Source organism: Alosa sapidissima, chromosome 10 (genome assembly GCF_018492685.1).
Source record: "Alosa sapidissima isolate fAloSap1 chromosome 10, fAloSap1.pri, whole genome shotgun sequence".
Lineage (NCBI taxonomy): Eukaryota > Metazoa > Chordata > Actinopteri > Clupeiformes > Clupeidae > Alosa > Alosa sapidissima.
In genome coordinates, this window is record NC_055966.1 from 23,369,481 (window position 1) to 23,390,229 (window position 20,749).

General features: G+C 43.7%; 2 protein-coding genes across 5 annotated transcripts in view; one reads left to right on the plus strand and one right to left on the minus strand.

Moving 5' to 3' along the window:
- The window catches only part of osbpl10b (oxysterol binding protein-like 10b), a 64,274-nt gene extending 55,469 nt beyond the window's left edge, over positions 1–8,805 (plus strand). For 2 of the 4 annotated variants that reach the window (XM_042107419.1, XM_042107420.1), the window contains exons 8-11: positions 2,096–2,282; positions 2,562–2,744; positions 5,868–6,021; positions 6,973–8,804. In XM_042107419.1, coding sequence (XP_041963353.1) covers positions 2,096–2,282; positions 2,562–2,744; positions 5,868–6,021; positions 6,973–7,017 — 569 coding nt within the window. In that variant the 3' untranslated portion in view covers positions 7,018–8,804. Of the gene's footprint in view, positions 1–2,095; positions 2,283–2,561; positions 2,745–5,867; positions 6,022–6,972 lie in introns of all 4 variants that reach the window. The other 2 variants (XR_006034660.1, XM_042107418.1) reach the window with 2 other exon arrangements.
- Positions 8,806–11,455: 2,650 nt separating this feature from the next.
- The window catches only part of stt3b (STT3 oligosaccharyltransferase complex catalytic subunit B), a 47,044-nt gene continuing 37,750 nt past the window's right edge, over positions 11,456–20,749 (minus strand). The window contains exons 12-16 of the mRNA XM_042107421.1: positions 19,295–19,466; positions 18,453–18,626; positions 17,301–17,414; positions 14,498–14,704; positions 11,456–13,561 (exon numbers count right to left, since the gene is read on the minus strand). Of these exons, the coding sequence (XP_041963355.1) occupies positions 13,481–13,561; positions 14,498–14,704; positions 17,301–17,414; positions 18,453–18,626; positions 19,295–19,466 (748 nt within the window). The 3' untranslated portion in view covers positions 11,456–13,480. The remainder of the gene's footprint in view (positions 13,562–14,497; positions 14,705–17,300; positions 17,415–18,452; positions 18,627–19,294; positions 19,467–20,749) is intronic.

Genomic DNA, 20,749 nt, shown 5'->3' on the forward strand with positions numbered 1-20,749 from the left:
TCCGAAAGTGTTGCCTTGTTATTATTTGTCTGTTTATTTTGTCACCACTCTGCTGTGCTTTCATCTGTGCATTTCATAACTTCCAGACATAAGAGGACACAACATGTTGGTGTGATTATTTACTCCACATGAGTGTGATTCATCTATTTGGCTTTAGGGTTTGGTGCCTTTTTTGGTATTCAGTGTATCTTCAGTCATTTACTGAGATGCCCTTTTTTTGGGCCAAACTGTTCTCATTTCTGAGTTGTGTAATTATATTTGTATACCTGCCATTTGACCATGCTGTTATATGGCTTTGATCCGTTCCAGGTTTTTTTTTGACAGATTCTTTTGATCTGTTCCAGTTATTTGTGCCAGCTATTGGTTGCTGTGGGTATTTGTTCAGTGTTAGACTATATTTCTTCGGAGAGATTTGGGTGTTTGATGAACACAACAGACGAGCGCTTTGTGTATGTGTGTGTGGGCGGGGGGGGGGGGTCTGACCCAGCGTACCTGAGCAGTGCAGTTCACCGCGCTGCGTTAGAAGATGAGAGGTTGTGAAGGCCCAGCTGCTGCTCTCGCACCTGTGATCTCCTCACACACACACACACACACACACACACACACACACACACACACACAGCACACACACACAGCACACACACAAACATTCACATCAGGACGAGCACAGAAACAGCATGGTGTCCTTTGACATAATGATAATTGACGTGTTCCTGCACTGGTCATTTTGGCTCGATACCACACAGTTTCCTCATCAGCAGCACATCACGCCCAGGGCTCAGCAAGTTAAGTGCTGAGTGTGTCCACCCTGCAGCTGGCCCGTAGTAACTGCTCTGGATATGCTGAGCCAGCGCTCTCTTGCTAGCTGCGGCTTTGAAGCACACCATCTCTGCCTGCCACGTGCTGCCAAGGCTGGACCCCCTGCTGTGAGCCAGCCGGCGCCAGGGGGCATGGAGCCGGGCCATGCCCCCTCTATCCACCCACTTCCCCCCCCTACCCCCACCCTCATCACCCTCTATCCAGCCCCTCATCCACAACCCCTGGCCCTCGCCCTCCACCACGTCTGTTATGGTGAAACAGATGTGTATCTGTGAGACCTGGACGTATGCCTGCAGCAGATTTTGCCACAACACAGCTGTCTGTTATGTAACTGGAGCTGTGGGCTCAGTGTGGAGGTGAGAGTGGAGGGGTGGGGAGGGCTGGATGAGAAAAGGCCAGGCCCGTAGAGACAGACCTGGACCAGTACATCTGTCCAGCACTGCACAGCACAGTGTGACCTTATGTCCACTCGGAACCCTGGGAGGTTCCACTGAAATTACCTTAGATGATGGGTTCTATCTCTCTCAGACCCTTGCGTGATTCTTAAGCTCTCAAGGTCTATTTCCTTGGTTGCAGATTCAGAGAGTGTAGCTGTGTGCAATCCAGCTGTGAAGAGTTTACTTCAAAATGTCCTTTTGGCTGATGTGATTGAACTTTTTGAGATGTGGAATGGTGTGGCCTTTAGTTTTGTTAGAACTTTCAGTTGATATCCAATCAGAGTATGTGACAACCTCTGCACCGTTTTTTAATGAGATTTTTTTGATGTAAGTGACAAGCTCTGCGACTCCCTAGCAGACACACATTTTGTGGCTTTACGTCATATTATGCCGAGCAATACTAATCGCCCGGACTATAACTTGCCAATACTCTTTGATTAAAGACCCAGTGAAAATTAAGTTGTTAACCTTTTTAACATGGTGTGATGTCTGCTATGTTGTACAATACATATCATGAGGGAAATAAGCAGTCAATGTCATTGCCATCTGTCCATTATTGTTTCATAAGGGTACAGAACCAATCCTAAGTACTTGGGGTGGTAACAAGCTACTGTAGCTAACATGCAGCTGCAGCAGCCAGTAGCAGGTAAAGACTGTGTGGAGAGGGTGTAGAGTTATGTTTAAGCCATGTTAAGGCCATGTGGGGATTTCTTCATTAAGAAAATTTCGGAATGTGTACGATACGAGGAACTGAAAAGAGATTTAAGGGTGTAATAATTTAAGGGTGCTGGAGTCTATCTTTAACCTCGCTGTTCTCTTTCTCTCTCTGTCTCTCTCAGGGGCGCTGCACCTGTTGGAGCATGATGAGGTGTACGTGTTCACGCTACCCTCAGCCTACGCCCGCTCCATCCTCACTGTGCCTTGGGTGGAACTGGGAGGCAAAGTGTCCATCACCTGTGCCAAAAGCGGATACTCCGCTGCCGTCACCTTCCACACAAAACCCTTCTACGGAGGCAAAGTACATAGGTGTGTGTGTGTGTGTGTGTGTGTGTGTACATGTGAATATGTCTTGTGTGGGTGCATTATTAACAGTTTGGTTAGTCAGTCATTTTGTGTTTCTGTGTGCATGCATGTGTGTATCTGCTCTGTATATGCCATTTTTACAATACAAAATAGTGTGTGTTTAAATACACTGTAGCTCAGCTCTATTCAATTTAAATGCCTATTGTCATAGTGCTGAGTATGACATCAGTAGCCATTAATCTCACTGCTGGTGACCAGAGACGTTGTGTCCTGTGGTGACAGAGTGACGGCGGAGGTCAAGCAGAACTCCACTGGCACCATCGTCTGCAAGGCACAGGGGGAGTGGAACGGAACCCTGGAGTTCACCTATAGCAGCGGCGAGACCAAAGTGATTGACACCTGCAAGCTGCCAGTCATCAAAAAGAAGATCAGGCCCACGGAAAAGCAAGGGCCGCATGAGTCAAGGTGAGGGAGAGAGCCTGAGGGAAATCTCATCTGGTTACGTTCTTTATGGAATCCAGATGGTCCATCTTGGGCTATTGAGAACATGGCTAGGAAGGACCTTTATTGTACTGAAATGGTTTGTGAGCATATTGTTTTAAAGTGCTTCAGATTAACACCAATACTGATAGTTGTACTGTGAGGATTGGGCCATTTTAAGCTACTGTATCAGGCATATTTAGCACATAGTTTATTTATGATTATAGCTATGATACATCAACAATATTGTGTGTGACTGTTATATTACAAGCTTCAAAGAGGATTTGTTACACGGCATATGTAAGGCCCCGGTTCTTACTTAAGTCTTTTTCTCCCAAGTGAGCATGCTTTCTTTTCCCTTACTGTACATCAGCATTACACAACTGCCCCCTTCCTAGATCCCTGCATACTATTATGGTATATTTTCTTCCAGCTGAAAATCCAGCTGTAATCACTTTGGGGGATAACAACAACTCCCTTACAACAGAGTGACAAGCTTTAGCGCTGACCTCATTCAAACGCTCGTTGTGCCACGCAGTCGGTCGGCGAGTTTGCCCAAGCTCAGATGTGTGTGACGGTCATTAGCAACCTCAGACTTCTCCTGGAGTCGGCTAATTAAACTTTACTGAGAGCACAGACCTCGCTAGACAGACCCACCACCAACCACAACCACCACCTCCACCACCCTTTCTGCCAAGCTGAAAGAGCTAGAGAGAGAGAGAAAGAGAGAGAGAGAGAGAGAGAGGTAGTGCCCAGTCTCGTGGGTGGGGGTGGAGGAGATGATGGTTTGAGAGAGAGAGAGAGGGAGAGAGAGAGAGGGGTAGTGCCCAGTCCTGTGGGTGTGGAGGGGAGGGGAGGTTGAAGGAGAGAGAGAGAGAGAGAGAGAGAGAGAGAGAGAGAGAGAGAGAGAGAGGAAGAGGTGTGTGGGGGGGGGGGGGGGGTAAGGTTTGCGGGTGGAGAGAGACGGTCGTGCTCCTAATTCCACCGACAGCGTCAGATAGCATGACGGGACGGGCTCCACAGGGGATGGCGTGATCAGTGAGCTCTGTGAGTTTTCGTAACATTTTTTTTTGGTAACACCCCTTGGCATATACATACACACACACACACGCACACACACACGCACACACACACGCACACACAAAATCTTGGCAAAGCTCTCACACAAGGGCACCTCCTCCTCTAGCAGTCAGCACACGCACAGCCCCTCATCCTAAATGAGCTCTGCTGCTCCCTTAACAACGTTAGCGCCGCTCCCACAGAGAGAGACGAGCTGGAAACAGGAGCTGGTTGTGTGGACGGACGGTGGACTGTACAGGGGCCCTGGCTGAGAACTCTGCTGGACTGGGCGGTCCGGGGGCGGCGACTATAATGCATAATCACACGAGCGTCAGCGCGCGCAGCGGGATAATATTATCATCCCTGGGAGGTACTCGCATAATGCGTAATCCAATAGGATCTAATAGGATCTAAAACCAGGGGGGAACCAGCTCGGGAGGGAGGGCTGCTTTGGAACCCTGCAGCAGAGACCCTGTTCCCCCCTAGTTCATCTGCACATCCATGTGGGGCAGCATCTCTTTCTAGTGTGAGTGAGTGACATGACACGAGCACCACCAAGCCACACGGTCACGGAGCGCTCCACTTGTCCACTGGGGCATTAATCTGATCCACTGGACGCTGTGCATGGGTGGTGCTCTCTGTCGGGTTAATCAGGTTACACTTGGCTCCTCTGGCCAGTGGAAAGGATAGATGGATGGACATGGGGTCAGCAGCATGGCCAAAGTACCACTGGTCAAGCTACAATTTCTGGATTATACTGTAGATGCAGACATGACCCTTACAAGTGCATGCCATCTTTGTCTGTGTATCAGAAATGCAGTTGCCGGTGTGGAAACTCACACAAGCAAAAACCAAACACAAAGTCTCACACAAACAAAAACAAAAACATAAACAAAACAAAAAAATTCTACTCTCCAATGTGACCAATAAATTGCACGACCAACTGATGTTCATATGAGCGTAGTTGACAGATATTGCTATAATGTTACAATGTACTGTGATTTTCTTTTTGGATTGGCCCATTTCCTTTGTTTAAGTTTGCACTGGTGTTCAACTAAATGACTGTAGAACAGTGATATGGATCGTATAACTATTATGTTTTGATGCATTGTTAGTTTTACCTAAGTCATTATAAAGTCTCTGGTTTTACACACTATTCCACACATCTAGTCATTATTAGGCTCTGCAGGTCCTCTGTTAGTTTTTCTCAGTCGCTTTGGTGCTTTTCTCAGATCAGAATGAAAATTCTCATAACTATTAGTTCAACCTCCACAACATTTAGTCATTTGTGCACATCATAGTAGCAATTTATTCTTCCTCTGAACAAATTGCAAATGCTTTTGAACATGTATCAGTTGCTTTGTCATGTCAGTCAAAATGAACTATACTTATGGATGCTGAATAGTCAGTCGTTCCCCAATAAAACTAATAGTCTTCATTTCATTGCTTGAGTCATTACATACAAAATTGGTGAACTAGTTATCAAATTCTGTCACAATGCTGTAGAATTGCAAAGAGCATATACAGTAAAACTGTGAAACGTACATATTCAGTGTCTTGTACTCACTTACTTCCCTAACTACAGCAATTTGTAACTTTACTGTAGTTTTCAAATGGCTGTACAAGTACTGTATAGTGCTGTCTTGAGCATTTTCAGGTTGTGTCACCGAGTTCTGACCTTTTTTTGCATGGGAAAACACTGAGAGCATAAACTGTCATCATGAAAACATGCCAAAGCCATTTGACTATCTTGTTCATAAACGATGGTGTCAAGACTTCTCATTTTGATGACACTGGCAGTTTCACTGACATAAATAAATACTTGCTTTTGAGGAATGGAGTATCCATTTTGAGCAAGTGACGTGCTTTTGCAGGTTATCCACTAGGTTTTGCAGTTTGCACTAATTGTTTTGAGAAATGCACTAACTGCTGTGCAAATGTTAATAGTGATGTGAGAAAAGCACCAAAGTGACTGAGAAAAACTGTAAACACAAACAGGGCTGGCTCTTTGTGTCCTCATCCAATAAAGCTCTGCTGTGTCTTTGACAGGCGGCTATGGCAGAACGTGACGTCGGCGCTGAAGTCGGGGAACATGGATGTGGCGACGGAACACAAGCACCAGCTGGAGGAGCGTCAGCGGAGCGAGGAGCGCCAGCGAGCGGCCACCAACACGCCCTGGAAGCCCAAACACTTCAGCAAAGAGGTGACGAAGAGATAGATAGATAGATAGATAGATAGAAAGATAGATAGATAGATACTTTATTGATCCCCAAGGGGAAATTCAAGGTCTCAGTAGCATACAGACATCACACACAACATGCACTTACAGCAGAAAAAGTAATATACAATAAAAAAAAAACTCAACTGTACAATAGAGACAGTAGAAGATAAACATGATAGTAAAATACTAAATACTAAACATACTATATAAACTAAATCAAATATCAACATAGTGTGCTTAAGGATGATCAAGCATGACAGGGCAGGGACTGAGCCTGTAATTCAGTGTGCATTGTAAGGTGCTCTATGAGAGTGAGTGTCACGGTGATGGTGCAAATAAGTAAGTCCTAGGGTCCTCGCTTCCTTGTTGTCCCTGTCAAGGACAGCCTTAACAAACGCCCTTAAGATCAGTCATGGGAATCGGAATGCCATAATATTGTGTATATATATATATATATATACAGTACAACAACACTACGTAATGCAGTCCCAGTGCTCTCATACAGTACACAGTGCAAGTGTAATGCTACCATACTGAAATGCAGTTTATGAAGTGGTGGGAGCAGCTGAAAGGAGAGAGGGGGGGCGTGGGGTGTTGTGGGGTGGTTTGGGGCAGATAGCAGATGGGGCTCAGACTCTCTGCACGTCCCCTGACCCCGGCGCTGTTGCCTGTCCCCTCACAGCCTAATGCCTCTGAAAAACAGGCACAGAGCAACACCGAGATTCAGGCGACAGAATTTCAAACAAGCCATGGTTATGGTTCATCATTGAGCAATAGTCTTGTGTGAATACGTAACCAGACACGATTGGTTCCATTATAAGTTTGCATTAAAGGATGTTCATAGCACTGAATGCCTCTCTCTCTCTCTCTCTCTCTCTCTCTCTCTCTCTCTCTCTCTCTCTCTCGCTTTTTTTGCATGATTTGTGCGTTCAGGGAGGTGGCTGGGTGTATCACAATCCATTGTGGAAGGCTCACTGACAGGGGCCACGGGCAGACGCCAAACTCCAGCTGTCAATCACGTAGCCCAGCCCACAAAGGGGGTGCGGCTCTACAGAGGGAGGGCTGGCCAACCAGAAGAAAAGGAAACCAGGCGAGCGCACATCAAAAGGGACACCAGCAGGATGGCCACCCAACTCTCCCATAAACTCACGTGTGTAGCTCCAAGTGACTAGTGCCAAACAAGTAGCCTCAACCAACAGAAATGAGCAGGGAGCTCGAATATCCATATACGCATTACCCTGGTGTAGACCCTCCTGGAACACATTAGCAGAGGACAAGGAACACATAACATGTAGGCTGCAAATGGCAGGAATATATTTACAGATTGTTTTAATAGCATTATTGTTTTTTTTTTTTCCACCAGGTGTTTGTAAGAGGGTGGCCATGTTGAATGTCACCTCATACCCCATGCAGTCCAGTGTTATATAAGCCACGCTTACTGATCACATTTTAAACTTAAAGTGTGATAGAAGGAGATATTAAGGATAACTTGAAATATGGAGATCTCAATGGTATTCGTTCATACAACCCTAAAAAACATGCAGTCACTGTTGTCATCTCAACTGGACGGGCAGGCCTGTGTGGACTGGCTATTCTTAGGAAGGCCAGTGATCCAAGGCACAGACAGAGGCCTTACAGGTTCGCTACGGTGTGGATGCAGCCTTGCTGTGGTCATCAGGCAGGCAGGCAGAAGCAGACGTGGACTTGGGGAAAGTTAGGGCTGAGAAAGTACTGTATGTTTTTCTGTTTCACCCACACACAGAGTCATTAGCTTCCTAATCCCCAGCTTCAACAGCTAATTAGCACATCCAGATGTTTGACATCACATAGGCGCCAACTCCATAGGTGCTCGAGGGCACACACACACACACACACACACACACACACACACACAGAAAGAGAGAAAGAGAGGCTCTGATGAGCAATTCAACCAGATGGTCATGGAGGAGAAAGAACAACAAAAGCATAAACCCTATTGCAGAGGAACCTTTCTTCAGGTAATGGAAGCGTTCTCCTCTGATGTAGGAGTGATGATAATGATGAAGCCACATCTCTGGTCCGCGGTGGGCGAAAGCATGAGAAGCATAAGCCAGTGAAGACAGCGGAGAGGTGAACAAGGTGCTCGATTGAATCGATGCAAGCGCAACATATGCCATCTTGAAATGGTCATACGGTGAACCAGGGCTTGGCCAACCAAGTACCATAATTCAATTAGCCGTCTCCTAATCCTATAAGGGGGGACTCCACGCATGTCATTACTGTACTTCCATGTGATGGAGAGTTGAACAGGAGATCATGGGTGAGAACAAGAAAGCAAACAAGAAGCAGGACAGATCCAGTGTACTTTTTAAAAACAGCATTAGTCCTCTGTTCCTGTACTCAAGATGCTGTTTCACTAACACACGGCTTGGTTAGGTCAGTGGTAGGGTTAGTTTTCCCATCATTCCCCACTTTGGAGGTGGGGAAATTTTAAGCCCCACCTGACCCCATCACCCTGGTTAAATGGTAACATTAAAATATTATTTTTGCATTTTGGTTCCATTTCCCGTCTCAATCTGCTGAATCTAATTTGTTGTTATAATTCATAAGTCGGTCTGTCTATGACTCCTATGTCCGTGTATGGCTATTTTGTTTTGAATCTATGATCTTCCATGTCCAAAAAGAAAGGCACTATTACAGTTTTTTCTGAATTCTTATAGCACAATTTCTAAAACTATTAATACTTATCGCAAAACCACTCACGCAAAACTAAAAGCACAAACACTGCTTTGCACTCAGTTTGCAATTTTGTAACACACACTTTGCACAACTGTAGGCACAATCCACTGCACAGCACTCTTTTTGTGGAACTGTAAACACAACTCACTGCTTTACACTCAATTTCCAAATGATCAACACACTCCTAGCAAATCTATACAGATTTATGGCTATTATTCACACTATTTTTCCAACCCTCTGGCATACTTTCTCATGTGAAAACTGTTAATCATAAGCACTATAACTAAGCCACAGGTGTACAATGGGCACAATGGAGGGAGCAGGAAGGGTAAGAAGAGAGACGACACGATGTAGACTGATTTTTTTTGTCTCAGTGAAATTGCTATTTTGTGTTTTGACTTGGAAAAACACACTTGTGTTTGTTTTGATGTGTGTAAATAAACACCAATACTTAGAAGTTTGGATCCTTTACAGAACTATGACAAAAGTATGACCTCAAACTGACATAGTCTACCTTGTGCACAGAGAAAGCAAAAGCCAGATGTGTTTTTTATTCATACCATCAAAGTGTGTAGTTGGCACATTGTGTGCTTATTATTGTGATGGCTTGTGTTTACTGTTTACAAAAACACCATTTTTACGAAGGTGTGAAGAGTTAAGCAAGGTGTGTTAGCTTTTGCAAGAGAACTACAATCTTTTGCTGATTGGGTGAAAGGTTTTTCACCCAAACAAGGTTTTTCATGTGTGTAGAGTTTTGCAAAAAAAGCCAGTTACAAAAAATGTGCTTAAGCAATCAGAAAAAACTGTAAAGATAGGCACAAAAAACTAATGTCCTCCTGTTCATGGCGCCCCACCTGTCATGTCTCTATTCCCCACTAGTGGGGCCCACCCCACACTTTGAGAACCACGGGGTTAGGTCATCATTCCATTGTTATGTGCAAAGCAGAGCCTTAGAAGAAAGATGTTTGAGGGCTTGCACGTCTAGAAGATTGAATGGGAATTGTGGGCATTTACTGCGCATTCCCTGCACATGCTACTAAAGCTCAGACTGGTTTAATCTCATCTCCATTCATAAACTCTCTCTCTCTCTACATGCCACATTCACAGAAATAGTCGTTAAATTGCGTTCATACTGATTGAATAGCATTGCTGTTTCAAGTTCAAGGACAGTTTCTCTCCTGTCGTAAGAGCACAGACATCTGGAGTGCAGCGTGACAACAAATGCATTCACAGGGATACTCTTAGCCACTCAGTCCATTTGGATCTGTCTGCAGCTAAAAAGAAGTCACTGGATTCCTCCGAGGACGCCATATGTGGGTCAGTCTTTGTAATGGCTGACCTGCTTGCTGTCTACCATTCTCCAATTTAGCTGATGGATTATAAGGATGGTCTGTGCTTTCAGTTTTGTTGAGATTTTTTAATTGACAAAAGATGACAAAAAATGTACATGGAAACAGAATGCAAACTAAATTACCCAGTGCCAGTGATGTATTATGGTTATTACTACTTTTACTGCTTTCTTTTATTGATTAGTAACTAATATTCACTATGGACATGATCTTGGCTCTGCAACACTTTTTGTGAAAAGTTCGACACTACAAGTTAATGTCCAGCCTTACTCAGAGAAGCACTTTTACACAGTGTGACGACAGAGAGAGGTTTAGAACTGAAGGCCAGAGAAATGTTAGATATTGCAGACACTCATTCCTCCTGTAACTCTTGTTCCAGTAGGATTAATTAACTGAATGTGTATGTGTGTGTGAGCGTGTGTGTTTGACCTGAATGAGAAACATAGTTACACAATGTACCATGTACAGAGCTTTGACCAAACGCACTCTGCCATTGTAGAACCTATGCAAATCACATTCACTTTTTCAGATCAGCCACTGTCATATTCAGCAAATTATACCATGTGAGTGAGAGGGTTAAGTTGTGTATTTGTTTAAATAAAGATGCCTTGGCCATCATAAGGATTGTGCTCTCTTCATCCTACAGATAAATAAGAGGATTATGAGTATTCTTAACCAATGTTGTGCTCATTATAGTGGAGTAACAGCATTAGTCTTAGTAGTTGTTACCACTGTTAGATGTGTAATTACAGTGTTTATTACTCATGTTGAGTGTCTTTCAGGCTATCTACAGTTTAAATAGTGATATGCTTTATACTTCTCCATGTGTTTGGCCCAGGGAATAGAATATGGGGTCATTTGACTGCTTTCTCCATTGGCACGGAGCTAATTCTGTTCCCAATTTGTGGCTCTAAACATCTCTTATCAAATGCTCAGTTCAGTTCCATTTGGCATGCTTATAGTAGCGCTGTGCTGCCACCTAGTGGGGCCCAACACTCAACAAAGTGCATCACATTAGGCACCAACTCCATGACATCTGTGATAACATCATGATCATTTAAGTCAAAAATTGTGCTATTGTGCTGTCCATTTCTTATTTTTTGTTGACCAAATCAAAAAACTAACCGGGTTCTTGAGTGAAAAAATGGATAATCGCCATGTAAACACAACACAGTATTATATTTAAAAAACTAGAAGACAAGCACTAAACATTCATATTTTTGACCCAATCATACCCCACCACTTTACAAACAGGCTTGTCCATTGAAGTTTTAAATTCACCAACTTTCCATGACCTTAGATCTAGGAAAAAAATTATTGAAAACAAAAATGTTCCAAGACTAAACACGTTCATTTACTCCTTTAATCACAAAGGCATCATTTCATTCTCAGACAGCATCCATCTTTCTTTTTTTTTTTTACAATTGAAGGAATAAACCTTGACTTAGAAAAACAAAAATACAATTTTTGCATTTCGTGGTGGAAGGCTATCTTCTGTTAGCTTCCGCATTGTGTAAATAAATACCCTAGAGAGTGTCTCTGAGTCCTTGGAGTTTCCGTGTTTTTTTCTTCGTCGTCTTTAAGAGATTTCAATATTGATGTTCCGTAGTCGGCTTCCAAGGCCAGTGTCGTCCTTCCACTGCAGTAACCGAATGACTGTTATACTGTCCCTCTGTCACTGCAACCTCATACTACAAACATCAAGCCAAAGCAGTAATGAGAGCAGAGTAAGAAGCAGAGGACACAAGGAAAAAAGAACATAGAACTTGTGAGAAGTAAACAATTAAGATCAATTTCACTGTGACAACCAGAGCAAAGGCAGCCCCTGGAACTGTGTGTGTGGAAAAAAAAGTGAAAAAAAAAAAAAACAAACAAACAAAACAAACACCTAAAAAGATGTAAAAATGATCTCATGTAGCAATGTGTGAATAATTTCTCTCTTCGGAGGGAGTCGATGAAAGAGGGACCAAAATGAAGTAAAAAAAAAAAAAAAAGGAACAATTCAACAGCTGCTTTCCAACTTCAAATTTCTCCATAGCCGATGCACATCAGGTGAATCCACAGGGCACACAACCACTACTTCCAGCCGACAGCAACCTGGAGTCCCCACTCTGGCCTGAGCAGAGTGTGCTACAAGCAGAGCAGCTACACAGCGTGTGGATGAGTGCTTTACGATGTTGGGCTGCACTCGGGGCACTATTCATAGACACGAACACACTGGATGCTACCGAATGCAAATAAACTGATTGAAGCCTAGCAGCAGGACATCGGAATGGGAAGCTTTTATTATTTACATTGAACCAAAACAATTCTAGTACTTCATTTCCCACGTTTCCCCCTCCCCGAGTCTTTTAGATATTATTGCAACTCTTTCTTTAAATTTTTTACAATCAGTAAAAAAAGAAAAAAAAAACACTAGTAGGAAGGAACAAAATGACACAAAAAACAAATAGATTAAAAAAAATTACCCACGAACTGCCCAAGAATATTTAATCTAGAAATCCCATTATAATTGGTTTGTTTTATTTTTATTATAAGGCGGGCGTGCACACAATTCAAGAATGAGCATTCAAGAGTGACCGATCGACATGTCACTCCCCTTTCCAGAGCCCCTTTTCTCTTTCCTGGTTCTAAACTAAATCCCCCCCCCCCAAACCCTCACCCCACAATCACTCTCGCCCTGAGCAACAAACTGTCTTTGGTGCCACAATCTCTAGGCGCCACACGACTGGGGTTTTCATCGAACATGGCATTGTCATCTAAAACGACTGTGTTTCATATCAGTGGGATAACGTGCTGAGATGGTATGGTGGTGGAGGTGGGAGGGGGTTATGAGAAGACCACATGCCCTGTACTACCAAAACATTCAAGTACAAAAAGCAGACTCAGAACAGGGACACACTACACAAGAACAGAACAGAAGACGAGTGGAGAAGATAATGATGATGATGATGACGACGACGACGATGAAGACGGTGGTGGTGGTCACAATTAAAACAAAAGAATGGGCTGCAGACTCACTCTGGATTAGCTTTGCTCCTCTCTCTGTCTCCCTCATCCCCCATCCCAAACCCACCCTCTTCAAACAATCCCCCCCCCCCCCCCCCCAACAAGAAAAAATAAACAATACCCAAAAACAAACAAAAATAACAGAGGCATTCAGGTCGCAGAGCTCCATGTTGTCATAACAACCCAGCACTGCAGCCTAGCGCTGCACACTTCCTCTTGGCAACTCCCCCGACAACCGGCTTCTCGTCTTTTTCTCGTCATTATTGGTGGATTACTTAGCTTTCTGCATTTTCATTGTCTCTTTTTTTTTTTTTTTTAAGTTGTCCTTTGAGATTTGCGTCTTTTTCTGTCCCTTCTGGTGTCAGTTAAACTGACTTCCTGTTTGCCCGCTTGCCTCTTTTCATCACAAGTTTGTTCTTCACGTAACCCCTCTTCTTCTTAGATGTCTGGGGAGAGAGAGAGAGAGAGAGAGAGAGAGAGAGAGAGAGAGAGTTGTACGGTCATTCACACATTTGATGCATCACCAGCTCTGACGACACAACTCTGGTGGGTCTCATCACCAAGGGCGACGAGACTCAATACAGGTTGGAGATCGACCTCCTGACCACGTGGTGCAGGGACAACAACCTCCTGCTGAACGTCAGCAAGACCAAGGAGATTGTTGTTGACTTCCGGAGAGGTCACACCCAACACCTGTGGTGGAGAGAGTGAGCAGCACCAAATTCCTGGGGGTGCACATCAGTGAAGACCTCTCCTGGACCACCAACACTGCATCACTGGCAAAGAAAGCTCAGCGCCGCCTCTACTTCCTGCGGAAACTCAGGCGAGCAAGTGCTCCTTACTTAGGTCAAACAGAACTACCTCAGCCATTTATTGGCCTGACTTTGCACTATTATATTGACTGTCTATGCACAATTGCACAATTTCAACCCAATTTTGCTGCTCTTATTTCTTCATTGTATGTGCCTTCTTATTTACTTTTTATTGTTTACTTGAATGTTATGTTTGTCTTTGGACTTAATTGGTAAAATGTGTCTTCACCGTGGGATAGTGAGAACGTAATTTTGATCTCTTTGTATGTCTTGGCATGTGAAGAAATTGACAATAAATCAGACTTTGACTCTGCTATGGTCAACAGGCTTATTTTCATCTAGAGTAACTTCTCCAACACAACTTGAGTGAGACCTCCAGATGCAGCTAGAGAGAGAACAATAAGTGAGTAACAAAGTCAAAAGATTTGTATGTCTTTAAAGTAAAAGATGGAAGACACAAAAGAAAGAAGGAAAAAAAATCAGACAAAGAAAGAAAAAAAAGAGTGAAAAGAATAGAAAGAAAGAAAGAAAGAAAGAAAGAAAGAGGGTAGCTAAGAGCCATGAGCGGACCTTTTTGGAGATGTACTTCTGTTTCTGGCTAAGGTTGCGGGGCTTGTGGTCCAAGCCCTGCCGGTTCTCAGGCTTCTTGACGCGGTAGATGCGCACCAGCCAGTGCTCCGAGGTGAAAGCCTCCTCCAGGTGCTTCAGATGGATGTCCTTGTTGCCGATCTCGGCATTCCGCGTGCGATCAAAGCCTGGTGGCGTGCGGAAGTCCAGCTGCAGAGGAACATGGAAAGCCAGAGAGATTCATTAGCATTACACACACAGGAGGCCAGTCTGGTTTCAACTTCTAAAACAAATGCTGACAATAAACACACACATTAATTCTACTGCGATCAGTGTTGGGAGTAACACATTACAAAGTAACACGTTACTGTAATTCCACTACTATGAGCGGTAACAAGCATGTAACAAAGTATTTTTTTAAATCAAGTAACGCAGTTACAATTACTGAAATTTAATTGAGTTCGTTACTCGCATTACTCTGTTTATCTTGTGTGAAAAATTAACGACTTCAACAGACAAGATGACAGATGCACATTTGCCGCTTCTGATCTAACGTCGCCCGACCTTAGCAGTATTTCCAATCACCCGACCCGCGATTGTGTTTCCATTGCAAATGCATTCTTTTCAGTTAATAGCAGTCTCCTCACATTCCTCCTTAGCCTAGAAATATAGACGCACCCTAGCGGCAGCAAATAGCTGCCAGGGCTAGCCTAGCAACTCTCCGTTGGCTTGTGAGCTCGAAAAATTAAACTTCTATCAGGCCAATCAAATCGTGTATAGAGTCGTTAGGCGGGCTTAACAATGATTGATGGCAGAGTTGCAACGGTTTGGCTTGAATTCCCTGCTACTTGAAAACAAAGAAGATGGATGTGGCTGTTGGCGAACAGCGTGACACGAGTTAAGCTTTTTTAAAGTTGGCAAAAGTTTGAACTAGCCAACTATAACCCCGACAAGATGGCACGGCTGAAGTGCCCTTGAGCAAGGCACCTATCCCCTCACTGCTCCCCGAGCGCCGCTGTTGATGCAGGCAGCTCACTGTGCCGGGATTAGTGTGTGCTTCACCTCACTGTGTGTGTTCACTAATTCACAGATTGGGATAAATGCAGAGACCAAATTTCCCTCACGGGATCAAGAGAGTATACATACTATACTTATACTATACTAGCTCCGCTGGTGGGAAAACGCATGGGACTCATAGCGCTGTCCTATTGCGTGCAGAGGGAATTTGAAAGACAACCGATTATCCTGCCCCTCGGACTGAGCACTGCGAACGGTGAGTGCCCAGACCCTACATTTTAATGTGGGTCTGGCTCGTCAGGCTAATTCCTCCTTATTTCAGATTTAAAACACGCAAGAGTTCAGACTACAATTTAAATGGCTATCTTAAAGGCCTTCCCCTTTCGTTTCCATCTCGTAAACTCCAAGCGGTATGGACCCTTTCAAGAGAGTTCCATTATCGGCATCATAGTTGGCCCCACAAGACTTTTTCAACATTCCATATGTTATCTTAATGCAGAGGAAGTAGATTGGGGCCCAAATAGAACGTTCAAGCATTGTTTTTGTTTTTATTGTTGAAAGGGTCCATAGGCACATTGTTGTTCATCTTTCTGCTCTTCTTCGCATATTGCGCAAAAGCCTATGTATTAATTTTATATTATTACAACAGTCACAACACAACAGCAAAATGCCTAGCAGAGTTTCCGCTAGAAAAAAATGGTGCCGGTCAAAGTGACCGGCAGATGTTTCGTTTTCCGGACATTTTGATAATATGCCGGTCAAATATCCTATTATCCCTTCTTAATTAGTCAAATTTAGGAAAACTGGAGACAGGCTATGTTGCTTAAAGAATGACATAATCAGGCTGTATAGAATGCAACATGTTCATTAGCCCAACTTAAACATGCCTAACAAGATCTAGCCAGTATCTTTTCATGGACATCAAGAGTCCGTTTTGTTCGTTGTTTTAAAAAGGCTACGTTGTTTGTTGCTGCTACCCACGTTATCTCCAGTGGTGACTGTTTAACTTACACAGATGCGCACACACAAGAATGAGCGCTCACACCACTACCCCTAATGCTTATGCCTCTTTATTTGATAACAATAAATTAAGAAATGTTTCCTATTCTGGGAAATGTTTAGTTTTTTTTTTCTTTCGGCCGGTGCTTAAAATGAAACACAACCATGTTCAAAGCAGGATGAGGACAACCTGAGGTTGTGTGTCTGTGTACAAAATTGAGCAGACAATTTAACAACTTTGATAATCAGCTATTTAACATCGTTTCACATATAGCATTTAACTCCAAGTAGCCTACCGAAGGATGGCAATAATTAGATGTACAGAAAAGAGACAAGCACACAGTGAAGTGCAGAACTAGGCAACTGACACACCCGCCCACAAGCCTATAAACGATCAACAGTGTACCGCATGCCACTTATATTAGGTAGATTCAACAGAGAACGTTTGAGAATATTAGCCTGCAAAGATTCACAGATCCACAATCTGGCTAGGTTATGCAGTCATCCTGAAATAAGCGTAGCAGTGGCACACGATTTCAAACACAACAAGCCCACGCATGCTGCGCCCGTGAAGCTGCTATAGGAGACTCGAGATGATATTGGAAATAATCACACACACGTTTTTCGCACTGTGGTAATCCACCGCGGTGATTAAGATTACTACAATTAAACCAGTAATTGTCATCATCGGTAATTTCATTGTGGCTTCCCATTGCATCCCTACCCTGACTCTCTGCAAGAACGATGCCCCTGTTGTGTGCCCACAGCTGAGCAGAGCAGTGGACCTTACCTGCATCTCTCCAAAGCGATAGTAGGACATCTTATACATGAGGCAGTTGAGCAGCGTGGGGGATCCGGCCTTGTCCACACGGAACTCTCCCTGCGGCGTGAAGTAGTCGCTCTCCTGCGGAACACCACCACAGACTGGGTCAGCTCAGGGAAACAAACATCAGGGCTTCCATTTCTAAAGCCATTCCAGCACTGAGCTCATTAGACTTTTACTTTATACGCACTATTCAAAAGTTTGGAATCACCCTGAAAGAGAGATTTTCTGAGATGTTTTTAATGCACCAAACATGTTCCAACATTTATCAGAAGTATGGGCCAGTGATTGTCACAAGTTAGAAGTATTGATTTCTGCTTGAAAGGACGGCAATAATACACTTTTACAGCTTGAATGCCTCTAACTTCATAGATCATGCATTACGTGTAGCAATGCTTTGAGTCTCTTGTCTTGTAAGATAAACCTGGCTCCAGGCTCCAAATGCTGTCCACAGGGTATAGCATGGCGACGGAGTTATGGATGGAGTGATAACCTTCATTCGTACAAATGACACACTTTACCAGCAGAGTACCGCAAGACAATCCGATTTCCTCTACCTTGGGTCTACCCATCAGCTTCAGCAGCTATTCACTGGTTCTGTGCCTCACAACATTTCTTCACAGTGATCTAATCACTTTAAATTAGACTTCAGACTTTAGACTTTTCTCAAGCTATTACATATCAATCATCTTCTTACCAGTATCGGTCCTAGCAAGTTTAGTCCAATGATCAATTTGATGTCTAAACATAATTCATGACGAGCCAATTTAATATTCCATCGAAACACAGGAGTGATGGTAGCAATCCAAGATGATATTTCATTAAAAGTCAGCCATTTCCAGCAAAAAGCTGGAAAAAAGCTATGATTTTCTTTAAAAGGAAAAAAAAAATCTCAAGGACATTTCTCAGTGACTCCAAACTTTTGAACGGTAGTGTAGGTACTGTAAAAGTCATTCACATTTTACATGAACCCCTAATTCTTGACAGCATTTTCACTATCAAACAATGTAAAATTCAAAGCCAATCGTGGGCATTTTTCATATGGTAATCCAATCAGCCACACAGCACCCCATCAGCATCCACTGATGGTCAGACCAGGCGGCGAACGCAGCCACTCACCCGGATGTCCTTGGGGTGTTCTCCCTCAGCGATGCGCACCATCCACAGGAACTTGTTGATGTCGTCGCCAGAGTAGCCAATCACACCGCCAAAAATGATGAGGACGTAATCCACGTCCAACGACTTCATGATCTCGTACGCTGCGCTCTCATTAGACGACATGGCCTTACCAACCTGAAGACAGAGAACAACAGTCATATTTACACCTTCTGGCCACTAGATGGAGCTACTGTCACACGTATCTGGCAGTAACAAAATAAAGACAACAGTATACATACACTGTGCTTGAAGCCAGGTAAAACATATGTCTGAAGTGACTACATAATCATACATACATTTCTAAAACTGATAGTTCCGGTGCTTGATTGTGATTAGCTGAATCACGTTCGATGCCGTTGTAAAATGCAGCATAAACATCCACCTTGACCGCATTTCGTTCTATATTACAGCGCTACCATAACTTGATACAAAAGTTAAAGTAGCTGCGTCTCGGCGTTACCATTCAGATAGAGGAAGTATATTTCTTGGCGGAAGAATGATTATCTAGAAATAACTCATTATATTTCTAGCTGCTGTGCCTTTACTCATGAAACTTTGCCAGGTATTTACAGTAACAGTTTTAGAAAAGCAATAAGCCACTCCAGTCCGCTAGTGCGTCGTGCCTAACGCACCTTAGCTGTTGTAGAATCAGTGTAACCTACGGCCTCTCTGGGTTTATTGCTTAAGTATGATTTATGCCCATGCCTGACTTCCATCACAGTGCCTGAGAACTCTAAGCCCTGCATACAGCACTATAGCTCTAGTCTTGGAATTATAAGGCTGATGGAAGACTGATTTCTCACCAGTGCTATATGGCTGTTGTTCCACGTGTTGTTGTCCACTAACGTTGTTCGATTGGCCATGCCGGCGATTTGGTAGCCGTAATCCCACCAGGACATCACTCTGGCGTGCTCGTCTGTGTTCTGCCGGAGCCAGTAGTAGGCCTCCCTGAAGTCATCCAGAATGTTCCGAGATCTAGAAGAAAGCAGTGTTCATGTTGAAACAAACGTTGAACGCTGCTTCACTGTGTAACTACTGGCTGTATGAAAGTCTGTGGTTAGTTGGCCTTTATGGCTTACATACAGTATTGACCACTTGCATGACATTTGCTCTCAATCAAACTGTCCAGATTAATTATTGACAAAGTACACATAGTGCGTCACCTCACAACAGTATCAGAGTTAATCTAATAGGAGTGTGGTCTCTAAGCTTTAGGGTGACGTTGACTAACTGAGTACTTCCAAAAGTTACATCCGTACCCACAAGCTCTCCGCTGCGCGTCGGGGAGTTCTTTGCCCCTCGCTCTCGTCCATTAATTCCATATAACAGGACACCTCGGCGGCCGTTATCCCTTACTTAACATATGGTATAAACCAGCGGTCCCCAACCACCGGGTCGCGGCCCGGACATTCCTAACCGGGCCATAGCCTACGACAAGAGTTTTAAAAAAAAAATGCATGCAAACTAAATAAACTCAATTTAATTCGCAATAATGTCACATTCGCAATAATACTCACTGACGATGGTGAGCCAGATACCTCAAAGAAAAAGAAGGGGTCATTCAATACGAAATATGTACGACGAGTGGATCGGGGTGTATTTGATATGTTCCAAACAGTAGTGGGGGTTTTGGGAGAGACTGAGGCAGGGTCCTTTCTCTCGCAGCTGGTGCGCGATCACCTTGTTGCGCTTTCAAATGAGTTTGAGCGTTACTTCCCATCCTCCAAAGATCCACGGCAAACCAACGAGTGGGTCCGCAACCCATTTGTCAATATCCCGAATAGTCCTAACTTGTCAGCGCAGGAGGAAGAGCAGTTGATTGAAATTGCAAATGGTCTAAAGAGTGTGTAGGCTATGAGGAAACCTCTCTGGCGGGTTTTTGGATGAAAACCAAAGCAGAATATCCCGAGATAGCCGTAAAAGCGCTGAAAACGTTGCTACCATTTCCCACCACGTATCTATGCGAGGCCAGGTTTTCGGCAATGACCACAACTAAGACCAAATTGCGCAATCGACTGGACATTTCAAACACACTGAGGGTGTCACTGTCTTCCATCAACCCCAGATGGAACCTTCTTGTTGCAGGGAAACAAGCACAGGGCTCCCACTGATTATATTCGTAATGCACGTTTAGTTCCCATGTTTTGTTACCATATTTTGTTAAGCATGTTCACACTTATAGATGTAGCTTCAAGTTGTTCAATTTTCATAGTTCATATTGTTCAATTTTCACTTCAAGTTCACGTTTTTCCACATTT